General features: G+C 29.8%; 1 protein-coding gene across 1 annotated transcript in view; it reads right to left on the bottom strand.

The window, feature by feature from the left end:
• Positions 1-17,591, bottom strand: part of LOC145844464 (dynein axonemal heavy chain 1-like) — a 61,589-nt gene extending 43,998 nt beyond the window's left edge. Inside the window, exons 1-26 of the mRNA XM_082951869.1 lie at positions 17,459-17,591; positions 17,286-17,387; positions 16,935-17,010; positions 16,000-16,180; positions 15,422-15,693; positions 15,067-15,204; positions 14,803-14,953; positions 14,410-14,538; positions 10,680-10,837; positions 10,297-10,403; positions 9,752-9,862; positions 9,239-9,406; positions 8,758-8,929; positions 7,987-8,191; positions 7,332-7,430; positions 6,829-7,054; positions 6,077-6,279; positions 5,422-5,563; positions 4,637-4,792; positions 3,832-4,030; positions 3,318-3,466; positions 1,984-2,133; positions 1,438-1,605; positions 814-978; positions 483-604; positions 184-289 (exon numbers count right to left, since the gene is read on the bottom strand). Of these exons, the coding sequence (XP_082807995.1) occupies positions 184-289; positions 483-604; positions 814-978; positions 1,438-1,605; positions 1,984-2,133; positions 3,318-3,466; positions 3,832-4,030; positions 4,637-4,792; positions 5,422-5,563; positions 6,077-6,279; positions 6,829-7,054; positions 7,332-7,430; positions 7,987-8,191; positions 8,758-8,929; positions 9,239-9,406; positions 9,752-9,862; positions 10,297-10,403; positions 10,680-10,837; positions 14,410-14,538; positions 14,803-14,953; positions 15,067-15,204; positions 15,422-15,693; positions 16,000-16,180; positions 16,935-17,010; positions 17,286-17,387; positions 17,459-17,506 (3,903 nt within the window). The 5' untranslated portion in view covers positions 17,507-17,591. The remainder of the gene's footprint in view (positions 1-183; positions 290-482; positions 605-813; positions 979-1,437; positions 1,606-1,983; positions 2,134-3,317; positions 3,467-3,831; positions 4,031-4,636; positions 4,793-5,421; positions 5,564-6,076; positions 6,280-6,828; positions 7,055-7,331; positions 7,431-7,986; positions 8,192-8,757; positions 8,930-9,238; positions 9,407-9,751; positions 9,863-10,296; positions 10,404-10,679; positions 10,838-14,409; positions 14,539-14,802; positions 14,954-15,066; positions 15,205-15,421; positions 15,694-15,999; positions 16,181-16,934; positions 17,011-17,285; positions 17,388-17,458) is intronic.
• Between the last annotated feature and the right edge of the window lie 985 nt (positions 17,592-18,576).

Genomic DNA, 18,576 nt, shown 5'->3' with positions numbered 1-18,576 from the left:
TTTTATTAACAACTACTGACAAAAAAAGACGTAACTAACTAAAAAATAAAAAGAGTAAAATATTTTTATTTGTACCTCAAAAAAAATTTTTCTTAAAATATCACCCAAATAATACTCTTATTTTTTATGTTTGTACAATCAAAGATAACTTTAATATAAATTCAAATTATAAAACCAATTTACCCTGTAGATATTTTCAAAGCACTTTCTGAGATGGGGCTGAACGGCAGTTGGGTCCTTGGTTTGCGACAAAATTTCCAAAAGCTCATCGTCAGACAAAAAGTAAAACCTAAAACAAACACTTGTATTATTTTAGTATATATTTATAAAGTACTATTAAAACTACTATTCAACTATTAAAAAAAATAACGACTTCAAAACTTGATTAAGTTATAATATATACTAGGTTTCCGAATTAAAACAAAATGGTGTTAGAAAAGCATTAATAAAGATGCCATTTTTAATCATGACGTAATAGCAACCTCGGAAAGGAAGATCTTTTGGTTTCCAAATATTCGCTGAGTCCCTTTTGCACTTGCTCGAGAAGCTTGTTGCACTCCTTCAAGTTGTCTCGCAGTCTGCCCTCCGTGCAAAACGACAGAATCTGTTTTTATTGTTTGCAATTAAAAAAAAGCTAAAACTAAAAAAAAAGTTGTTAAAGCAAACATTCAACCTAACCGAGCTTGAATGGTTAAATACTTGTTTAGTATAATTTTCTACTTTCTTTTTTTTAGAGCGCAGATAACCGTACATTTCAAGCAAAACAGCTGAACAATTGACTTTATAATTTTTGAAATTACAATCAAATCGAACCTTGTTGTTTCCGTTAACGTTGTTCATTATCTTCCTCCAAATTCTCTCCATGGTCTGGTACCTCTTGCCCTCCACAGGTAGCTGCCTGTTGATGTCGTCAGAACTGAATATCGGCTCCAAGTACATCCACGACCTCTGGCATATCACCCATTCGTCCAAAACTTCCTGTGAGAATATAAAGAATTTAACAATAAAGTTCCTATGACAATGTATCAAAGTAAACACTATAAAGTTCCTGTCAGATTGCGTAAAAATTATCTAGAAATTTCACAACTCACACATAGATTTCTAAATAAAATCAAACTTTGCTCATAAGTTGACTCATAGACTCGATTAGAAATATGTATTTTTTGTTTTATAATCAATTAAGACATAACGAAGACAAGAAGGAATTTGAAAATATATTATAGTTGTAAATTTATAGTGATATCATAAATAAAAAATTATAAACTAAAGTGCGATAAAATATAATTTCATCAAAAATATAGACTTTCAAAAATAAATCTAACATGTGTAAAATTTTTTGTAAAAAAAAACTATTTAAATTTAATTGAACAATTTTACAATAAAATAACAAAAAAACTAAACAAAACTTAAGTAAACAGCCATAAAAAAACAGTCTACCTGTGTAACGTTCATTTTCGTTTCCCACTTTTGAATTCTTTCCTCAAAAGCCTTCTTGTACGGGGAGAAGGCCATGGTCTGTGTGGCTACAATGTGGTCGTCCAACATCTGAGTGGCTTCCTCGGGTATCTTGATGATGAACGTTCCTGTTTCCTTGTACGGTTTCACCTGTGGTGTTAGTTGTAAAGTGAGAATTTGGTGTGCATGAACATAACGATAGTAGTAAGCATTAACACATCAATTAAGTAAAAAAAACTGTAACAACTTGAAATTTGTATATGATATTTTTAAATATATGCATAGCTTAACACAAAACAATTAGATAAATAAATTCATAGAAGAAGATACTCTGTTAAAACATTTTGGAGAAATAAGTCTAATATTGATAACCATAGTTTTAAAATTTCATGTTTATTAAAGAAACATTTAAGTAAACATAAATTCTACATGAAACAAGTATTAATTAGAATATAGTTAAGAAGTCGCTCAACTTTCACAAAAACCAAACAAAAATTGTTTAAATCAATTTTAATAATATGTAAAAACCTCGAATTCCATCGGGGCCCACTCTTTTTCCATTTTGTCCAGGCTGTTCTCGATCGAGTACTCCTTTCCGGCCACTTCCGCCACTTTAGCTATGGCTTCCACGTGGTCCTGAAGCCCCATCTTCAAGCACTTCGTGAAATTCAGGTTTCCCTGCAATAATAAACAGGGTTGTGAATAAGTTTTAATAAATAAAATGATTAGTTTAGGTGTAAGCTATGATTTTTGGAACTTATTATCAACTTGAACTTTGTTTAAAATTTTAAGAGTTGAGTTTTTGTTAAAAAAATAAGTTTATACTCCAAATTGATTAATATTTTGTTTTATCAACATTTGAAATCTATATTTTTTTCTTGGATAGAAAATGTTTTATATCAAATAACTTATTTTAACTTGACTTAAAAATTTATCTAAAACACTGACTAACTATAAATACATACTATTAAAATTCACATCCCTTCAATTATTTATGTTACAGTAACCTCTCGGATCTTTACGCACTCGTGACGTTACGCACTCTCGTTTAGTTACGCATTTCAGAATTCTATAAAATTCAGAAAATAAAAATGTTTTTTTTTTTTCTAATATTGCACAAATTAGGTTTAATGTATATTTTTAAATTAAAATATGTTTTTGATTGCTAACACACCTCTCTATATCTTTAGACTTTGTTAATTTATGTTCCTTGACTAATTGATAAACATTTAGTTATACCTTAGTATATCAGAAATTTTGTTAACAATAAGAGATTAAATCAAAATTCTGAAATAAACATGACTGTGTTTAATAATGAAAGTATAATGAAATAATGAGAGTTTAAAACACAAAGAAATAATATATCAGTCTTGCCCTATATATTAATAAACACCATTTTATAATTGTAACGAAATGCTTAATTATAATTATAATACTTAATTGCTAAGTAGAATAGAATATAAATGTCACATATAGAATACTTAATATTAAAATAGTAAAATTATTTCTACTCGTATTATTATTTTATAGAAATTCAAATCCTTTTTTTTAATATATGTATAGTTTTATCTGTTGTTTTAATATTTATAAATAAAGTAAACAAATAGTTAAAAAAGGGAAAGTGCACAGTCTGCTTTTAACTAGAAGCATTATTAAAAAACAGCCATTATAGTGAGTATATTTGGTACCTCTCGTTTCTTTACGATCTCTCATATCTTTACGCACTTTTTCTGTGGACACAATGTGCGTAAATAAGCGAGAGGTTACTGTAGTTAACTTTTTTTTTTATCAACTATTTTTTTTCCAAAACTTATTTGATACAGCAAGTTTCATATACCAAAACTCAACAAATAAATATTTACTTTAGGTTTGAGGTCCATGCCGATTTCTTCGTGCAATTTCTCCCAATGTCTGTCCCTCATACCCGGGTTCCTCAATGCTTGTATGAGCGGAATGTAAGGTTTGAACTTGTCAATACGATCCTTCACCTCAATTGCTACTGCCTGCGCGCCTTTGAATTTAGATTAATGCTTAGTGAAAATAATCAGAGTATTATTTGTTTTTATAGTAAAATAAGATATTATATGTTGATGTGATGGTTTTGAGACAGTGTTTTTCGAACTGTTTTTAATTTTTCAGAAAACTTAATGAGCAAGCAAGGTATTTTACTACGGTATTCATTATAATTATATTAAAAACAAGTATTAAAACACAAGCAATATGTCACAAACTTGGAATTTCCTTGGCAAAAGTTAATGTACTTTCCTACCTCATTAGCTTAAACCATCTTTAGTCTTAGTTTTAATAACAAAATTTCTTGCAGTAAACTACTGCCAACAGGAATACTAACTTTAGGAATAAAATAACAAAACAAACTTGGAATTTCCTTGAACAGCTTGACGCACTTGTGCATGATCCTGTAGCTCTCGGTGGCGTTCTTCTCGCAAGTCTCCGCGTCGATGTAGTTCAGCGCGTCGTTCATCCACGACTCGTGCCACCTTGTCCAGTCCGCAGTGGTGGACCACAAGTCCCGGTACGGCCCGAACTCCTTCACCATCTTCGTCAGCCGGCTGTACTGTTGGTGGGTGGGGAGACTTGTTGTACGAAATATTTTTAGAAAAAGTAAGTAGAATAGGTATATATTAGTATGTTATGTGAAAATATTCTGTACAAGTGTATATACAAACATAGTCGGCTGTACTTTATTGGTGGGGATTAAGTAAAAATTACAATAATGAAACAAGTTCTTTTTTCAAACCATAATACGATGTTATATTATGTTTGTAAGTTTAAAGAGCTTACAGTCATTTCAAACAAAATAAATCTAAGTAAAATGGTGTATAATAGATTAAGTATTTTATGTTTAAAAAATACGACAACACTAAACATTTTAGTGCTTGTTTTATTCTAGTCAAAAATATATATATATATACACAAGCATCCTTAACTGACACTTAGATTTGGTAAACAAGTAAACAAGAAAGTATTCAAACCAATTCGTGTCTTTCTGACGATTCTGAGAAAGGAAACGCGCCAGCTAGCGAACAGTTTTATAAATAAAAAAAATTCAACTAAAAAACCGAAACCAACATCGGTTAAAGGTTAGATCCGAACAGTTTAAATATGTGTTTAATTTTATAAAAAACATTGTTTTAACAAAAAACACATAAACGAAACCAACATCGGTGAAGGGCGATCCGAAGAGCCTCTCCCTGCTGTTGTAGAGCATGGCGGACTCCTGCGCCTCCTTCAGCGACTTGTTCAGCCTCCTCACCTCGTTGCTGATCTCCATCGCCTTGTTGATGTCCGAGTGGGCCGCGAACCCTGCCACTTGGATCTGCGATTAAATTTTTTAAATTATTATTTTTAAACTCCAATGGGCTGTTTCGTGAATTTATATGGAGACTTTTTAATTTAGCCTAGTTTATTATATATCAGCTCCGTAAACCTTTGATTTTTAATTTCAATTTCAATAAAACAGTTGCAATCGTTAGCAGAAGGCTGCTTCAATTTAAAACATATTCATATTTACCTAAAAATTTACTTTTTTTGTAACTGAAGCTGAGGCAACAACTGGTAGTCTAAACAAATCAATCAAAATTTAATTTATAAGCATGGAAAAAAAAGCATCAGTAAACAAATATTTAAAATGCATTTGACGCATGGAAAAACAAAGGGTTTTAGTAACCATTAAAACATTCAATTCGAAGTACTTCTAGTATAAAACGCTTTTTTTTTGTAAAACACATTTATATTTGATAAATAAAATATCTAAGACACGCAAAATTTCGCAACTTTATGTACATAAATTTAAAATATCAACTCGTAATTTCCAAACCATACAACACGTCGGAGAAATAAAGCTAAATCGCTTTTATTAACATAAATATTTTTTAACGCATATACTTATTACAAACAAACTTCGCCCCTGCGTACCTTAAACTTGCTAAAAATTTTATTTCAAACCTGCAAATCGTCCAGCACGTCCGAGAAGGCGGCCTGGTTTTCCTCCTGAAGCTGCCTGAACGACTCCTCGATTTCCTGATGCTGCACCTCCGTCTCCTCCACCTGATCGTTTATCTTCCTCGGGAACCCGATCGCTTGCCACCTTGGTTGAAGTTAAAATTATGTTGTTTTACTTTTTCGTGAGTAGTCTTCAAATACTGGTGTATAGTGTAAAACATTTTATGAACCAAAGCTTAAATAAAACTAACACAACTTAAAATTTATTTCTAGGTAAGTATCTTTGAAACGTACGGTTCCAAATAAATTAATGCTTAATTTTTTATTAGAAAATACAGCTTTATAGATTGAGTATATAAAAACCAGTATTCCTATAACTTAGCGATTTGTTCATAAAAAACAAAGAAAGGGAATGGCATAAATATAATTTTATGTATGTTTACTAATTTGTTAATACCATATACTACAGTATTTAATATAATTTGTTAAACAGTATATATTGTATTATGAGCTTTTATTTAAAACAAATAAAACATTACGTATGTTTAATTAGAACTTAATTATAACAAAACAAAATAACTATTTGGTATTGAAATCATCGTGGCTCAATTGTCCGACTAAATAGTGCAAATATAAATACAATACATAAAACACTCACTTTGTGGTGAAATCGTCGTGGGACAACTCGTAGTTGAACTTTTCCAGGGTCTCCCACAAGGTGACGCACTCCTTCACTTTTTCCTGGTGGTCGTGCAGCTTCTGGGGAATGCCCAGCATCCATTCCCTGCACTCCGACAGGTCCTCGATGTGGTTCAGCTTGGCGTTCAACTGCCGCTGGATGGCCTTGCAGTCGTCGTTGGTCTGTTGTGAAATAGTTTCGTTGGCGGGGATTTTATTTTTGATAACTTAAAGTTTACGTATTGCTAGAGCTTTAAATTAAGTTAATTCAATGAAAGAAAACTTAGAAAATACTGCATTTTAAAACACTCGTAATCTTACAATACTTTTTTAGAATTAAATTTATAAAAGGAATTGTTGGCCTGTAGGAAATGATTTTGTTGGAGGTATTTTTTAATTTAAAAAGAGTTTAATTTTAATTAAGTTTTGTTATATAAAAAAATAAACTTCAAAACATCCCTTATTATGCAATCCTTATTTAGGATTGTAAGATTTAGGATGAAATTCTATTAACCATTAATATTTTTGTATATACAACTTTACATCAACATAATCTGATCAAAAGCAACCTTGTTTTTTATTATTCACCTTAACAACTTTCACTACCACAAAGATTTATTTTTAAATTTTCAACCAATACTTTTCAACATTCAACATCAGTGTTTTCCAAACGGGGCGATATTGCCCCTTTTTAGGGAGCTACTCCGCACATACAACTTCGCGTCAACTAACCGCGGTTGCCATGTCCCGCACTTTGTTGTTGAGGTACTCGAGGCAGGCCTGGGCCAGCTGGTGCCTCTTCTTGACCAGGTCCTTCCGCACCTGCTCCGTACTGATGTGGAACGGACCAATCACGATGCTCGTCGGCAGGTTCTTGAATATCAGGTCCGCCTCCCGCATGTGTTCCGCATGAGCGACTTTCACGTCTTTCGCGCTCTTTTCCGGGTTTCCGAAGTCGCTTTTTAAATGTTTGTCATTAGTATGCAAGTAAATAATAAAAACAATGTTAACTGCGTTTTATGAAATATAGTATTTCTAATTGTTAGTAGTAATTAAAAAACTAATTGTTATAAGTATAAAAAAAAGTATAAGTAATAGCTCTCACTACAAACTATTATAAGTTAGTTGTTTATGGTAATCATTAACATTTTAAAGGCTCTTAAACATTTTTGCATGCAATTTTAAGCAAGTAAAGAAAAATTAAAAACTTTTAAAAAAGTTTCGAAACGACTTACGTGATAAACTTTTGTATGGTTATATTGTGAATGTCCAAATAACATTCGTACTTCTTCGCATAAGCCTTCAACGGAATGACAGCTTGATCAATTGCATCTCTGAGTAACATTTATGATATTGTTAAAAGTTATCAAAATCATCGTTGTTGTAACACTGTAGTCATTTAAGAATAAACTAAAAAACTACACCGAATATTGTACTTATATTTAAAAAAAAAACCAATTTAATAAGCAAACTTTATCAGTAAAAATGTTACTCGGAGAATATACGTCGAACCACTTATGAAAATATGTAAATCTTAAACATCGTAATAAAATGTTTTAAAGAAACACTTCAGACCACTCATTCGCTCATAATACTGTGTAAGGATGTTTGTGATGCACAAAAATGCTTTTCAATTATCATACAAACAAGCACCTTAGTAAAATCTAGCATTGCACAAAACCAACCTGATGATTTGCCTAAGCTTTCACCATCACAGCTAAATCTAGTATTTTTTTATATACTTAAATAGTATACATACATAAATCAAGAAAATTCCGCACCAATTTACAAGCATTTACATTCAAAAAAGCACTTAAAGTTAAATATCCCGCGAAAAATTTCCAGCAATATATAAAAACAAATAGAGCTTTTCAGATAATTGTCACCAACTTGATGCTCTGCCTCAACTTGCACACCCACGGCTCCCTGGATCCCACGGACTCCAGCAAGACGTCGTCCCGCCAGAACAGCTTCTGCAGGATGAACTTCTCCAGGTTGGGGACCTGCTGGGTGGCGGCGATGGCCCGGTTGAACAGGTCGACCACCGTCTCGCTGAAGTGGTCCAACGACGTGCTGTACGACACTCCCTCCTCGCCTGTGGGTGAAAATATATATATATATATTTATTTATTTATCTAATTATATAAAAAATATAATTTAAACAGCTGTTTCACACATTGAAATGTCAAATATATATATATATAATTTTAATTTTGGTGTAAATTTCGTGTACGTGACTTTAGCAATAAAAAATTACTTTTGATGGAAGTTTTAACATACTTTGAGAGTCATTAGTATTAATTGAAATTGTACGACACACTATGTCAGTCAGTGAAATTAGATATTTTAATGATATTGTTTATTTTCACATTCATAAGGCACCTTAAAAAAAGTACAAAACTCTCGTTTTAATGATACTAAACGTGGATCTAGTCTTTATATTAAAGATAGTATTAATTATGTGCTTATATGAGACTTGTTTCAACAAACCAAAGTATCGATTTAAAAAAACTTAAACACATATTTCTAAACTTTACTAAAGCATTTGTAAAGTGTATAACCAACCTTGTTTGTAACATATAGGAAAAAAAGAAAGACAAAAATAATAATTAAAATAACAAATTAGAAAAATTATTATCTAATATATTTCATAAAACAAACTCATTATGAGCTCGATGGCGAACAGGGGATTCCTCTTCGGTTTCAGGTCTGAAGTTTTCAGGTCTGATCGCCACTCCATTTCGGGTTTCACGTCCAACACTTGGTGGCACGCGTCCTGTATCGTCTGGTCGAACTTGTACAAGGAGTCTATCACCAGGTACCTAATCGTGTCCTAAAATATTGATTTGATTAATTAACAAGTGGTTATATAACACTTTATTTTAAACACATATACGTTTTGTTCAGAACCGTTTTGACTGAATTCTTAAAACTTGATAAGTTGTAGTATACTTTGGTCATGGAAAATTAATTTACCAAGATTTTGTATGTTTAAAAAAATTTTCAATTATTATATAATTAAAATTTTTACGCTAATTCAGTAAAAATATGTTTTAACTACAACTAGTGAACATTTTCTAAATTATTGTTTATGTTTAAAAAAAAAGCTACCGGAATATACTATAACAATCTCGACAAAAACCTGCATCAAGTACTTGACCATTTCCATGAACCTTTTGAGCTTGGACAGCATGTAAATGGTCCAGTTGGTCTCGTCCATATTGTACCAGCCCTTGCCGCTGTACTGGAAACAACCGCGCACCGAGTTCTTCAGCGTCAGTATCCACTTGTCTTTTATGTACACGTTCACCTGTTTGTTGAGATTCAAAAGGTTTTTACAATTGTGGTAACCATTATCTTTTATGTTTGAAGATTCATGTAGGGTAAAACGACATTGCCTTTGTTTAAATAAATTTAATGTTAATATTGTCTCCGAAATAAATTTTGTCGAGACCTTTTGTGCTAAAGGAGTACCCTTTACATTTACTTATCATTTATCTTAGTAAAATGTTGAATATAGCTTATATAACCATAGTTATCACATTTTTTACGAACTTTTTACTGAGATTCAGCTTATAATTTAAAAACCTTATTTATCTTTTTAATTTTATTTTTTGATTTTTAAGAAGTAAATGAATTATAATTAGCTTCTAACCGTAGTGAAAGCTTGAGATTGGGTTTGTTCGAAATCTTCTAACTTCATTGGTTTGTTGAGAGACGAATAAAAAAGCGACATTGATTTCACTTTGTTGCACTCATCGTGTATCTTTTAAATAAATTGAGTCTTTAGTCATAACAAAATTTTACTAAAATCACAGTTTTGAAACTTGCACTCTTAAGTCAAGTATTCTGAAATTATTTTTGTATTTAATAACAAATGATTTTTTTTATGCTTGTAATAATAAATCATTTCTAGTACTTACTGACTTAAGTTCGATCAGGTGTAGTGGTTGAGATAAAATGTTTTATAATTTTTATATAATTTAGTTATAATACTTTACACCCATCTAGCAGCCTTAAAAAAAACATTTTATATAGACTCAGTTCAGCTTATAATTACGAAAACATTTAACAAATGTAAAATAAAAAAACTTAAAGAAAACCATATTTTTTGGATACATAAAATACTGTAACTTATTTTATTTAATCCAATTATACATCAAAATCAATTTTGTTTGTTAATGTTTAGTTGATTACTACCTTACAAGAAGCCTTGATAACTTCGATTCTTGTCAATATTGAGTTGAATGCAAAAGCTTGTTGGTGTTCTTCATAATCGAATTCACTATTTTCGATATCAACTTTCACTAAAATAAATAATTATGTTTGTATAAAATCCTACACACACATTGGACCAAAAATTATAGTCATTCTTGTTTATAAAATGAACTACTTTAAATTTATCATCTTAAATAAAACAGCTTTACGTTAAACTAAATAAATGTTTTCAAAAAAAAAAGGTGAAACAAAGTACAAAAAGTATTCGGAATTGAAGGATGTTTAACTAATAGAAAGCTTTCGATAAAACTTTTTCAAACAAAAATAGTATCCATAAAGCTAAACTAATTAATAAATAAACAAACTGGGTCCGTAGTCGAAAGGATCGCTTTTGCGAGGAAGAGTGATGTAGGAGAAGGATTTGCGATCCTCGTCCACGACTTTATCAAACACGATCTTGTTCATGGATCTCTGGTATTCCAAGTTTATCTGACGCTTCAGCGTCGTCAGGTTGCTGCTCACTCTGTTGTTGTATTTTTTATGGTTTACTATCATTTCTAACTCGCTATCATTTCTAACCTGATCATTTCTAACTCGATCACTTCTAACCCGATCATTTCTAACCCGATCATTTCTAACCCGATCATTTCTAACCCGATCACTTCTAACCTGATCATTTCTAACCCGATCACTTCAAACCCGATCACTTGTAACCCGATCACTTCTAACCCGATCACTTCTAACCCGATCATTTCTAACCCGATCACTTCTAACCCGATCATTTCTAACCCGATCATTTCTAACCCAATCATTTCTAACCCGATCACTTCTAACCCGATCACTTCTAACCCGATCATTTTTAACCCGATCATTTCTAACCCGATCACTTCTAACCCGATCATTTCTAACCCGATCACTTCTAACAAGATCATTTCTAACCCAATCACTTCTAACCCGATTAAACCCGATCATTTCTAACCCGATCATATCTAACCCGATCGTTTCTAACCCGATCATATCTAACCCGAAATTTATTTAAGCGATCTGTATTAATATATTAATTTATTATTTTTTAAAGATAAAGATTTGTTTAAAAAAAATTAATCTCAACAAAATTGTTTTTTTTTTGAAGTATAGTTTATTTTGTTTAAAATAAAACCTAATGTTCAGATAGCTTTTTATAAAAATCAATTGTTGATATTTATTGGTTCATTTATTGTTTTGACAATAAGGTTTAAAATTGGATTATTAATTAAGTGTAGTTAATTAGTTTTAAAAAGCTTTAGAAAAAGTATAAGTCTTTTGTATTCTAAAGATTAAATATTAAGTTTTGATAGTCGTCAATGTAAGAAATATAATAAGTATCGCAGCGGTTAAAGTCTATTCTGTATTTTCTTTTGAAATGATTCTATATGGTTAATATATTTTTTAAGTGTAGAAATCAGATTACCAATTTGCCTCCAAATTCAGGGAGAATTTATATGAAATACAACTTTTTAAAAATATTAATATCAGCGTTTATGAAACTTTAAATAACATAGTTAATAAAATTTAGTAATTGTAATTATAATGGTGGTTTCATTTAAAACTAATATCATTAAATCTAAGTTCTTTAAACGAAAGTGTATACTGTTTAATACAAAGCCAGAAGTAAAGGTAGAAGGTTTTTTAAATATTCAGAACTTGTCATTTACTCGAACTTTAATTTAATTTTTATTCTTAAAACAACTGGTAAATTGTATTTAAAGATTAACTTTAATTAAGTTATATCTAGTTATAATAAACTTAACTATGAAAGTTTAGTGTCGAAAACTTATTATTACGCATTTTAACTTTTTCTTTTGAAATAAAATTTATGTTGGGCAAAATAAATTTACATTTTTCATAAAAATTTAAAAGTTTTCAAAATTTAAACTTGCAAAAACACGATTATTCTCACGAATAATAGTAGATATTTCTAAAATAATTTTCTTGATATCTTTTGAAAGTTATTGTTTTACATGTTTTCAAAAACACAAAAATTTTAGAATATTTAGCGATCATTATATTTGAAATGTAAGTATAATTTACTAGATTAAACTATATAACTTAAAAACTTATAACAAAATAATAAAACCAGTTTGTATTGTGTTTGTATATAGGTTTAAATTTTTAATTAAGAAAAAACTCATCATATTTATAGAAATTTATAGTTGCAAAAAACCACCGAGAATAAAGTCAATAGACTGCAAGCTGGCTTTACTGTAATGAATAAAAAATAAATATGTTTTGTGTAATAATCGTGTAATAAATGGAGTTTTTATAAAATTCTGCTCATAATTATACTTAATTCAACTATAATTAATTTATTATTCTATTTCAAAATGTTTTATTTTTAAAACTTATTTTGTTTTTACTTACGTTATTTCAACTGCTCATAATAAAGTAATTTTAAAGAAGTGTTTGTCAATTAAAGTACTAATTTAAGTCGCAATTAAAACATAGGCGAGATTTAATTACCCTCGAACTTGTTATACAAATAAACTTGTCTGTTTAACTGTTAGTGTTAAACAATTTTTTTGCTCTAAAACTTAGTAGGAATTTATTAATGATGTGAAATACATACGGCAATCGACATAACAACTTTCGCGGTTTAGTTATATGACATAACTATTTTAATAGCTAGTTTCTATTAAAAACCATGCTTTTCCACTTAATATAATAAAAGTTTTTAGCTTCTCCTAATGTTTGTTTGAATTCCATTATCTTTATAGGCCTATGCAAGTTGCATAACAACTTGTATAAGTTATTAAGATGAAACTTAAAACTACGCTACTTTAAAAGGTTAATAGATTAGTTAGCAATAACAGAACATTTACGTAAGACTTTCAATGCAGTCTTTAAACCGTAACATAAAAGTTTTTGTATCTGAATATTACAATTGTAAGAGTTGACTTTTTAAAATTTGCTTATGTTAAAACTATTTTAGTCACGTTAATTACAATAAGATCCAACTAAGATATAATTATCACTGCTTATTTTAAAATCCTACAAAGAAGAGTTCAAAATACTTTAAGGTAAAAAATTTAGTAAATTGTATATGATTAACGAAAAACGTCTCTTAAAGTGTATTGAAAAACAAAAAAAAATAATAGAAAAAAACTAAAAATATGTGTAGGATAATGAGGTAATAAAAATATATTAAGAATATGTTAAGTTAATACTAAAATTAAAATTTATACTAAAAATAATTTTTCGTAACACAATAAATTATTATGTTTAAAGTAACTAAAAGTTTAATTTTTTTATTATTATTTTAATAACTTCATTAAGACTAGTTTGTTTTTGCATGAAATTTAGATTAAAAAATAAAAACGTAACATAAGTAAAATGGGTTAGAAACGATCGGGTTAGAAATGATCGGGTTAGAAGTGATCGGGTTAGAAATGATCGGGTTAGAAATGATCGGGTTTAATTGGGTTAGAAGTGATTGGGTTAGAAATGATCTTGTTAGAAGTGATCGGGTTAGAAGTGATTGGGTTAGAAATGATCGGGTTAGAAATGATCGGGTTAGAAGTGATCGGGTTAGAAGTGATCGGGTTAGAAGTGATCGGGTTAGAAGTGATCGGGTTAGAAATGATCAGATTAGAAGTGATCGGGTTAGAAATGATCGGGTTAGAAATGATCGGGTTAGAAGTGATTGGGTTAGAAGTGATCGGGTTAGAAATGATCGGGTTAGAAGTGATCGGGTCAGAAGTGATCGGGTTAGAAGTGATCGGGTTAGAAATGATCGGGTTAGAAGTGATCGGGTTAGAAGTGATCGGGTTAGAAGTGATCGGGTTAGAAATGATAGCGGGTTAGAAATGATCGGCTCCCATTTTTTATATATAATTTTTTGGGAGAATCAATGAAAATGATCGTGAGAGTTTAGATAAAACGTAAGTAGTTTATAAAACTATTAGTGTTAAAAAAAGATGTTTGAAACTTTGTTTACTTCGGAAAAACTTGATTGTTCATTTTTTTAAATCATGCTTGCTTTCTATACTAAGTCTTCAGAAAAAATAACAAAATATTATATATTTTTAATCAAGATATATAAAAGCAATATAAACTGACATCTCGCTCATTTGACCACCTTTCAGAACACCAGGAGTGGAAAGAGCTTTTGATTGTATATTTTCATAAAATTCATCCTCAATATTGCTCAAATGCTCCATAGGCATGCAGTCTATATACAGGTTGTACCTGTTTCACAATAAAGTTTTTATTTCACATTGTGTTTAATTAAGTTTAATCCGTTAATTTAATTTTTTGTTTTTGTTTATTTTTTACACTTATTTATTTTATATTTTAGCTGCTATGTTTATCAAAAATTCAATAACCAATTTACAACTGGTTACAACTTTAAAAAATAAAAATGAAAACTTGTCAAAAACTTTATAGCAGAAACAAGATCTCATTAAAAAATACACAGAAGTCAATAAAATAAGTCAACAATAGTTGAACAACCTTAAAAGACCTTCAGTGGTGGCCCTCAAGAAGTAGGCTTCAGTTATTCTTTTTGCGAAAATTCTCGCGTCTTCTGCAGCAAACATCAACCTGATTCTGGGGATCCAGTAACCCGGTTCTAGAATTTGTTTCTTTTTTAATAAAAGTACAACTTAAATTTTTTACTAAAACAGTACACAGTATGCTTCCTATTGGCGCAAAATGTACATATTTATATCTAAAACACACAAAAAAATGTTTTTCTTAATTAAAAACGCTACAAACACAAACTTTCATCTTTGATACCGTTGTGGTAGATGTCTTTCAGATGTTCAGTCCTGAGAACGAGCCACTGAGATTTGTGGGGATTGTAGTTGACAACACCCACTTCCACCCAGGAGTACTCAGTTTCATTGTTGTCATCTTTATTTTAGATTATTGAATAACTTATATGTTGATACGATAGTATGTATATTTTTTTTGTAATTATTCACTAATGCAACCAAATTAAAACTTTCTTATTATTTTCAATACATCATATTGATTTCCACCAATCAGTTTGTATTTAGCAAAAAATTCTTAACGGTACGAACTGGCTAATAAGCTTTACATTTATCAAGTACAACAACCCGACGAAAACCTTCATTGGGCAGCAAAGCCTTTCCGGGCACCGGTTTCTGCACCCCGTCCTCAACAGCAATGCCCAACCATTCCTGCCAGGTCCTGGGGTCGTAGTCGGAGTTGTCGAAGATGTGCAGGGGAAGGTGTGGAGGGAAGGGGTTCTCCTGGCTCTCACTGTTTATTACTATCTTCTTCTGCTTGTCTTCTTTCCTGGGGATTAGCCTTCTCCAATCCACGTTTGCACGCTCCAACAGTTCCAGCAAGTTTTGCTGGGCGAATCTTCTTTTGCCTCTAAAGGTTGTATTTGTTTTAAAAACATTCAGTACTGAAAAGTATAAGGTTGTAAAAAGTTTAATGTTTTTAGATTTAAGAAAGCAGTGGTAAAATACACTATAAAAGATAACATTTGTCGTTTTAAATCATATAAAGAAATAAACAGTAATAATTTTGAAGGATTTAGTAAAATAAAATTATTAAAAAGAAATAGAAATTTTAAAAACCATTACAATTACTGTTTTAATAAAAATTTTATTTTTACACAAAAAAACTGAGCTAAAAACTTTTTACAAAGAACTTTTAATTAATAAACCCAATAACCTCTCAATCTCAATTTTTCTTGGTACATTACCAGGTGGAACATAAAATGGTGTTTGAACTTTCGGTTTCCATGACGAGTCAGGAAAAACGCTTTTTTCTAATATTTTCGTGCTGGGCCCCAACTTTTGTCGCTTTATAGTTTCTCTAAACTCCTCTATTGTTTGTTGCTCAAAGGTTTTCACTGAATATTTTATCAAAAAACTAAAAAAGTGAAAATTCAAGACCTTATGATCTTACAACAATGAAATGTGAAAAACTGATACTTCATGTTTTTAGCTTAGCTTCTTTGGTAAAAACAACCTTATAAAAATTAGCAATTTATTAAAAATTAAAAAAAAAAATATTTTACAGTAGTAAGACGTAATAAATGAAATACATCCAATATGGGTGCATGACTATTCAATTTGGGTAATTCAAATTCTGACAATTCAAATGATTTAAAAAAAAATTGAAACAGCCAAAAATAAAAAAGTAATGTGTATTTAAAAAGTGACTTGTAGATATTAGTAAGATCTATATATGTATTTTTCATTTTTTTCAAATTTATTTTACTTATTGAGATATAGTCTTTTAAATATTTTTTAAGAACTTGAATTGTTGGAATTTAAGTAAGTTGTCTGCATTTGAATTGTCATGTAATCATCCAATACATTCAATATCAATTTCAACATAGAAAATAAAATGAGTTTTTTTTTTTGTTTAAAATAAAACATTGCATATAAAAAAAGGTTTGAAAATTGCTTTAAATTATTTAATTCTTATCTATGCATATACAAATTTAAAATACAATTTGAAACTGCTCTACTTAAAAATTAAAAGTAAACACATTAAATAAAACCTAATGTTAAAAATCTAGTCAGATTACAACAAAAAGATAATCTTTTTATTACCAAAACTATTTTAAGTAAAACAGTTTACAAAATTAAATTACTTACCTGATGGAAACTTTTTAGGAGAAAAGCTTTTTTGTACCAAATCTTGTGTTGTATTTTTAGTGCCAGTTCCAATTTCCTACAATATTAATAACAAAAGTTTATATGGTCTTGTGTTGATTTCTAGTACTCTTATAAATCACTTATTAAATACTTTTCTTTATTTGAAAACTGTTGTTTAGTTTTTAGTAGTCTGCAATAAATTTCTGAAGAAAAGCAGTGGAATATATCATAATGTTTGAAAAATGTTGGGAGTACTTCATTTATCTACTCATAACTTATATTACAAAAATAAGGATAATTCTAGCATAGCATTCCTAGAAAGATATTAAACATTTAGTTGCAAAAACCAACTCCTAAAACTGTGTTTGCACTCGGATTTATGAGGTCTGAATAAAAACCTCTTTGCTGAATTTCTCCAGTTTTGGTTTTGAACGAATCCAGTGGTTGTCCAGTCTAGATAAAACACAGCATAAAAATAACAAGTAAAATAAAATATTTTTTACAAATCATAAATAATCACTAACAGTGAGAGGGCGTGAAACCAAGTTGACCCTTGACGTTGATATTGACATCAGCTTCCTTCTGCTCGGGTTGATTGGTGGACTTGAGTGAGTGTGGGCCCTCAGAGGAGCCAACTTCGAGTCCCTTACTTTTTCTTGCCAGCTGCTCATTTTTTACTATGTGAATTTCATATTTTACATAGAAAGATACTAAAAAATGCTTAATTTAGTTTTTGGCCTGCTAAACTACAGATGTAAGTATCCAGATGCTTTAAATCAAAAAGTGGTTAAAAAAACTTTGCTAGCACAAAATAATATATTAGGCACGCTATTTCCAGAGTCAGCTGCTACTTAAATTAAAAAAAAAGCATAAAGTTTAAAAGTTCTAAACCTATAAAAAATAAAATTAATACAGTACTCTTTATTTTTACATTCACTGTTCATGGGGCTAAAATAAGTTTGAACTCTTAAGTGTTAAACTAAGTGTTATTTTTTATATAACCAAACTGATCAAGTTAAATTAAAAGATAATTTTTCAAACCAGCATTTTTAAACCTAATATTTGGTATTTTGTGGTACATGGGCCTCAAGTTTTGGTTTAGTGTCCCAGAAAATCTTTAAAACTTAAAAAAAAGATAATCTAAAATACTGTTCTAATATTTTTTTATTAAATACAGTAATAAATTTTTAGCTTAGAGTGTTTCTAATTGTTTGTTTTATATGTTATGTATTTTTCTTCATTTTGGGCACTATAGAATGTGCTTGGTCTCTTTTTTTTATGGTTATTGGTTAATAAAAGTACAATTATTATATATTATGAAAACAAATTAATTTATACTTTTTCTAAACATATAATTAAAACATGCAGTTAGTATCACAAAACTTTACTTTTCAGGTATTATACATTTTTATTTTATTAGTTAAGATAAATAAATTTAAATTTCATCAAGTTATATACTAAATTGTTGCAGAATACAAGTGGTATGTTTCTTAATTATTGTTATACACAGGGTTGGCACTGGTTTTTTAGAAATTTCTTGCAGATTTTTTGAATTAAATGTTTTTGGGTATATTTTTAATTTTATTAGGGTTGCCACTCTTTGAGTCAAAAAAACTTCCCTGCGTGACCTTTAAACTTCCCT

This window comes from Thalia democratica, chromosome 9 (assembly GCF_965202585.1).
Source record: "Thalia democratica chromosome 9, ktThaDemo2.hap1.1, whole genome shotgun sequence".
NCBI lineage: Eukaryota > Metazoa > Chordata > Thaliacea > Salpida > Salpidae > Thalia > Thalia democratica.
Note: the sequence above shows the minus strand (reverse complement) of the source record. Positions and strands in the feature narration are given on the sequence as shown.